The sequence below is a fragment of the Anoplophora glabripennis genome, unplaced genomic scaffold (assembly GCF_000390285.2).
Source record: "Anoplophora glabripennis isolate ALB-LARVAE unplaced genomic scaffold, Agla_2.0 scaffold343, whole genome shotgun sequence".
Lineage (NCBI taxonomy): Eukaryota > Metazoa > Arthropoda > Insecta > Coleoptera > Cerambycidae > Anoplophora > Anoplophora glabripennis.
In genome coordinates this window covers 81,840-89,118 of record NW_019416439.1, presented here as the reverse complement: position 1 = coordinate 89,118, position 7,279 = coordinate 81,840, and the positions used below count along the sequence as shown (strand labels likewise).

Sequence of the window (7,279 nt, the reverse complement as noted above, 5' to 3'; positions counted from 1 at the left end):
TTTTTTTTTGTCCGTGTAGAGGGCGCAGCAATTTACATACGATAGTTCTAAAATCTGTTTATACCAGGTGAAAGATATCAATTTTGCCATGAAATTTTATTAAAATAAGTTTTCTCTATCTCTTAAAATAAAAAAGTTAAACGACCCTAAACTTTCGGTACTTTTCCGGTTTTTTTATGATTACTCACAAAGTTGGCCATGGATCTCAAATTTGTTTCTACAGGCATAAAGGCCTCAAAAAATGTAACAAAAAACATATAAAGATTTTTGACGTGCGTCGTATATTAAGCGAGATACATAGGAGTGGCCCTCTTATAGTAGACAGCCTGTATATATATATATATTATTTTCATAATTTGAGGCAGGACCTAATATTCTTAAAATTTGTAAGTAATTGGCTAATATTTCATGAAATTTTTCCCAAAAATTGTTTTTAAAAATCATAGCAAGCCATGAATTGCTAACTGAACCATCGTAGGTAATTGACTGCAAATACATCCAAACGGTTTCATTCTAATTTCAGTTTAAATTTAAATTTAAACTGAAATTTCAGAGGTCCTTAGTTGGCCATACTGTATGTACTTATTTTGCAATAAATTTTCAAATTGTTCATTTCTACATAGAAATGCCAGTTTTCATAAGCTATTAATATTTTGACAAATAAATAAAAAAATTCGACAACTTTTTTAGACTCATTAATTTTTATTGATTGGCATATTTTTTATGTATATTTTTTTTGTATAAAAACACAATTTTTTGTTCGTTAATTAAAATAACATCAAATATCTATACTTTTTAAAAATAACTAATCTAATAATATATAATTCTGTATTAGTTATTATTTATGAACAGAAAAAATATCCATATTTAATTATAGACTTTAAGGTTAATCAATTTTTTAAATAAAATATACTTAAATTATTTATTACCTTTTCATTAAGTCATTCAAAGTCCAAGTATTCAACTCGTTTATTGTTTGTCTAATTTCCGCCAGCTCTTTTCTACATCATAATTACAATTTTTTTATTATTAGGTGAGCAAGGCACTTCCGTAATACCTGGGTATACTTAGAGTGGGACGAAACCGAAAATCGACCCGTAAACGCTTATTCCTTGCGTCACTATTGCATTATTAAGAGACTAGGTATCTAACCGTTCTAACCACCAACGCCACGTCAGTATGTTCGTAATATTATTTCCCATGGATTACTTGATATTAGTTTATTATTAGAAATTCCTGCTATTTTCAAGTACGTAATTATATTACTAATTGCGACATTGCTGGGAATTTAGAACAATGAAGGTTACGTCGTTACAAAATTTTTACGTAGGTATCTTCCAAGTTAAGTAATTTGTTTTATATTTCATAGAGGCATCCTTTGGCAGCATTTAATTTTGTAATCAAATTAAATAAAACAGATCGGCAGATTAATTTTAGAATTCCTGAGCTCATTGTATTACATTTTAAAAAAATTTAACTTTTATGATCAGCTTTTCTCTGAAACTAAAAGTTCCCCCCACACCACGCGAAATTTCCGATGTCGCTCGGGGTCTATGCTATACCGTGGTGGACAGATAAATTGAAATTTTGAGGACCAGCAAGTACAAAAATATACTGAAAGCTTTATTTAAGACAAGCAAATATGTATAATAGCATTATTATACAGGGTGGCCAAATGAAAACGAAACAGAGCCATTTTCAGGAATTGCGACAAGATTGTAGAAAAACGCTCAGACCCGTCGATTTTATATTAAAGAAGGACATTCTTTGCTGGTATTTTTGACTCCGCCACTTTCACCCCCAAGCAAGGGTAAGCATCACCCCAAAATATTTAAATGGCATTGGGGGTTGAGTAATATTTCTTTTGAAAGCTCTTACAATTCTCTTTACAACAGACTTTAAATTTTATAATTCCGCCCAATACTTAGTAAGAATTTTGATTTTAAAGTTGAAACTTATGTATAAACAATTTTTACGAAGGTGATAACAAATCGCCAAAAAACAATGTAACGCAAGAAATACTAAATTTATACCATTGGCGTACTTAACTCGAATGACTGACATTTTTACCGTTACCAATTGTTTAGTCCCTTTAATCTAAAATCGACGGGTCAGAGCGTTTTTCTACAATCTTGACGCATTTCCTGAAAATAGCTCTGTTTCGTTTTCATTTGGCCACTCTGTATAAAGACCTTGGTATCAGAAAGAGATAAATTCATAATTTTGAAAATGAGATTTCTGAAAAAATTGGTTTAAAAGAGTTAGAAAACTGTTTTTGTCTGTTGCAAATATGGAATCTGTGGGCTCATGGTGGGCTCAATAGAAATCAAAAACCACTTTTTTAATGTCGAACATTTTTTATAATTGCTATCTGATGCATGGTAACAAAGACTGTTCTTATGTGTTGTAGGGACTGATAATTAAATGTATTGTATACGCATAAATGCTTGGGTTATGTTATACCGTATAGGTTTTGCACAATTGCGACCATGTTAGTATAATTAAGGAAATAATGAATTTCTCTTTGAAATTGAAGTGAAGTGAAGGAGAGGAAATGTTAGTTGCTAAGAAGCAATGTTTGCGCTTTCCAATGAATCCATAGAGTATTTGGTCATATGATAAAATAAGCGTAGGTAAGAGTTGAGTCAGTTTCTTGTCAATTTTAAATGTGTAATTGTTCAGTTTATTAAATTTGAGCAAGACGAAAAACTTAAACCGATAATTGATGTCATCGTATCCCTTCTACGATGCAAGTGAGTCTAACATAAGCTAAAGGAAGCAGGTATCATTTTGTAGTTGAACTAGAACTCAAACAAAGTTGCATACAGTATTAAAATAATTAAGTCTAAATTAAATTTTGGAACCTATTAATACTAAGAATTCATCATCTATCATGAACACAAATTAAAGTTAATCTTGAAATTATCATGAATAACTTTTTTAATTTTATTCTAATGATAATTTTTTACTTATTTAATTGAGCATTTCTGCCACATTGAAAAGAAAATGATATTTTCAATTAAATTAAATTTAGTTTTTTCTAACCACAAGCATCTAAAATTAAAAAAGTACATTATTGTTCATGGTTATACTTGAACAAGACAAGCTGATAACGTTTCGAAAACTCCTCTGTTTTATGTATTAAACATTATAATGAAGTGTGATCGTGAACAATGCCTAATATAAAATGCCACAAGTAAATAGTTACAGTACAGACAATAGCATCTATAATAAATTGTTTTGGAACTGGCTGTTAGTGGGATTTATTTAATTTTAAAAAACACTGAGTGACGCCTCAACAGTTGACGGCTGTCTGGGACTATCAGATATTGGAAGCACGTGTCGTCATTATGTTATCGGCTTCTAACGATAGATAAGAATAATATGGGTTTATGAAAATTTACTCTGGGTGCTCAGGTGGCTACCTCTGTCCTACTTTTATAGTTTTATACGAAGAGAATGATACGTTTATGTCGCGGTATGCTAGCTGTGGTTTCAATTTTATATGACGACATAGCCCCACGTTGGGTGCCATTTCGCGGCTGTGTATTGCTGGCTTCAGGGATATGAAGAAGAAGAAATATGTAATAGTTTTTATAATCTATTTTATGTATTCGGGAGTTCTCACCCTATCTCCGTATCTCCCCATATCTTCGTTCTCATTTTACGTATACGCAAAAAACACTAGCACCTACGGACAGCCATCAGGTATTTTCATGTAGGCTTGCGCATTTGTCATGTGACGAAGGTCAGAAATAATTAATGGAATTATTTTTACGTATGTTTTACATAATAGAAAAATCTAACCTATAAGTTTATTTTTTTTAATTAATAATTAAGAAAAGTGGGCATAAGGGCAGCTTGGTTGTGGTGCAGGACATATGTGGGATCTATAGGATACACGGCGTAAGCTAGGGAGAAAATGTCTGTCTTAACACAAACACAAATATAAAGTAGAAAAAATATATTCACATTTCGGAAACAAGTTAAACTATCTAATTTTTGTAAATTTCCATGTGTACGCTATTTAAAATAATGTAATAGACAGTTCTGCAAAACGTGTTATCACGACACGACACAAAATGTTCCCAAGTTTCACATAATTCAACCTTTGCTGTCTGCTGTACAAAATGTGATGCACGAGTATAAATGCAGTGCATATTAGAAGGTGAAGATAGGAGTTTGTATGTAGAATACCGTGGCTTTAAGTCTGTTTTTGGTGCAATATTTGGTGTTCCGCAAGTTTCTGTCTTGAGCCCCTTGCTCTTTAATGTATTTTATTAATGACATTATTGCTAATGTTAATGTGAACTTCATGCTAACGACATGAAATTGTTTTCTGTTGCAGAAAATGATAAAATCAATGTGTACTGTTACAAAACAGTTTAGATGCTGTCAGTGCCTGGTGTCATCTGAATAAATTGCCGTTGAATATTCTTTAATGTAATATATACTGTCTTATTCTATAAAAAATAATGTTACACTTCCTCGTTCTACTTAACCTACTCTACAATTCATTTGTAAAATGTAGGTTTGAAAATGGTTCGCTAATTTGAATCCAGATGACAGTAAATATTCCAATAGCATAGAAATTATTCAGCGTCGTTATCCACAATTTTTAACCTTTAAAATTGACAACGTGTACTTGCCTATGGGTATTCCTTCCTCCAACTGTTGGATAAATTTTCATTTCTGAGTCTATCTTGTTAAATATTGGTTTTTTGTGTAAACCCCACCCCACAATTGGTGTACTCTGAGGTGATGTAACTTGATAAATAAATAAATAAATAAATAAAGGTTTCATTAATTCTTAATTACATTTCTTTGGAAAAAAGATAGAATCCGAATTTTAAAGTTTTGTTATAACTATGAATATATCGTTTTCTCTCTTATTTAAGTATAGTTTTCTTATGATGTTGAGGTTATTTTTATTGTATACATTTTTTATATTTAATTTAGTAAATTATTAATTATTTTATTAATGAAATAATAAAAATATTATATGTATAGCACGATGGGTACAATAGTATAATATGTATATTTTTTAATTGCGTACAAATATGTACCTATAGTTTCAATAAAATTGATAAGAGTAATTTGATTAAATATTTAGGTCTGGTATTCTCCAGCTGAAAATTTGTTGAAGGTTACACAACTCTCATTATTTTTATAGGCACAATTTAAACTCAGACAATTTTGTAGACATATTAACCATTACGCAGTTAGCATACTTTAGAATACACTGGAGTTGGCAATCCAAACCTAAACAGTTTTAAACGGTAGTAACAGGATACTACGTTATGTGGTTGCATTTTATATTTATTCGGGCTTGCGGTTAACCCGCGATGCTACTTGGTATTGTACTTCTTAGTTATCTGCAAAATATTGTGGATATTATCACTGTTATGTTAGGTACAACCAGCAATGAAATTCGCATTTGAATAGTTTTAAAACGTGCCAAAGTATCTACTTATGTGTTTGTTATGTGATAGTAACTACAGGGACGGGGTATTAAAAAACAATGGAATTGCGGGATGGGAACACTTGATATGAGAATGGAATTAATGGGGCATACTATTTAGCTCTTTTGAAATTGCAAGAAAATTATTTTATAATGTATTGGAAAAGTGTTACCTATTAATAAATAAAAATAAAAATTGTACCTATTTTTTTCATCTCTAACCATTACAGTCAGTTTTGATTTAAAGACAGAACTTGTAGGTAATTTTTTCGTACTCCTAGATATTTTCCCAAATGAACGAGAATACGTCCAGCTAGAGAGAGAGGCTAAGTTTTTACAATGTATGAATGCAATCTGCAAGTTACTGTTGCTAAGGGCCAATCGGCTATAAGTAGGAAAGCATTGAATTTCGGACCCAACTACTATGGAGATTTTGTGGTAACAATTCACCACAATTTCAGCCAATTTGACCCATATTTTCATAAACATCATGCAGAGTCCTTTGGATTAGATGTACTGTTGGCTTTTATAACTACTGCTCCAAATGCAGTGTACTTTTGAAAATTCTTAATTACTAAGGCACATTCTTCATTTTCCTCTCTTTCTTCCAGATGGCGCTTACGGAATATCTGAACCGGCCTAACGACAGTCGCGAGGTAATCTTCCTCGGCGTGAAGATCCCCAACTGGATCTACAACATCTACTGCGTGATAGGTATCTTCGCCTTCGGAGCTGCCTGCTCACAACTTACCACCGACGTGATGAAGTATACCATCGGTAGACTTAGGCCGCACTTCTTCACGGTATGCCTGCCAGACGTGTGCAACGGTTCGTACCCAGACTATCAGTACCACGAGAACTACACCTGCACCAACGCCCTCTACAAGAATAACAAGCGCATTATGAAGGAAATCAGGTAGGAAGTTTTTTTCTTCTATTTTAAAACTAATTCAAATAAATTTTTAAAAAATGTTTCTAAAAAGTCTTATTAAATGAAATCAAATAATGTTATTCCAGAACATCCTTTCTTTTGCATAACAGAACTCTAGATATATCTAAGATTTTTATCCCCACATACAAGACTTCTAACTGCTGATATTTCGGGAAATAACTACTATATGGGCTACATATAGATTTCTGGTATCGAAAACATTGTTTGAGATACAGAAGTGGTTAAAAGAGCAAAAATGTGCAGAATTTTATGCCGATCGTTTTTCGTTTTCGTTTCATTTTTAAATTTAGAAAATTCCAGATAGTTCGGAAGATATTCGAAGGAAACCGATTTTATGCTATTTCATTTTTTAGTCGTATTCGACTTGTTTTTCAAAATTTGAAGGCAAAAATGTGTAGTCTGATACCAAATGATGTAAGGAATCGATTTTTGCTAACACACTTGACATATCTTTAAAAATATGTACTGTTTGTTTTTGTTATGGACGTCATACTGAATTTTTGCCTCTTTGGAAGGAAAAGGAAATTCTCTTTATAACGAAGAATAATGTATGGGCTTTTCGTAAATAAATAAGATATTGAATATAATTATAATCTTAACAAAAAAGTCAAGTAGTCATGTGAAACATTAGAATTTTTCTATAAATTAATTACTTAATTAATTTCTTATTTCTAGCATTTTTTAACACAACATCCTTTACTTACATAAAAATAACAAGAGCGACGAACAAAATAACATACAGGATGTCCCGCATAACAACCAACACAGGGCAGGTGTATCTAGGGGTGTCCAAAATATTGTAATTTAACCAAACTTACCTATATACAAAGTTCCACCCCTGAGGAGTTATTAACCCTCAAAGTGGG

General features: G+C 31.7%; 1 protein-coding gene across 2 annotated transcripts in view; it reads left to right on the top strand.

Moving 5' to 3' along the window:
• The window catches only part of LOC108908455 (putative phosphatidate phosphatase), a 133,346-nt gene that overhangs the window by 80,862 nt on the left and 45,205 nt on the right, over window positions 1-7,279 (top strand). For both annotated transcript variants that reach the window (XR_001964373.2, XM_018712495.2), the window contains exon 3: window positions 6,073-6,377. Coding sequence is in view for 1 of the 2 variants with exons in the window: in XM_018712495.2 (XP_018568011.1) it covers window positions 6,073-6,377 (305 nt within the window). In the remaining variant the exon portion in view is untranslated. The remainder of the gene's footprint in view (window positions 1-6,072; window positions 6,378-7,279) is intronic.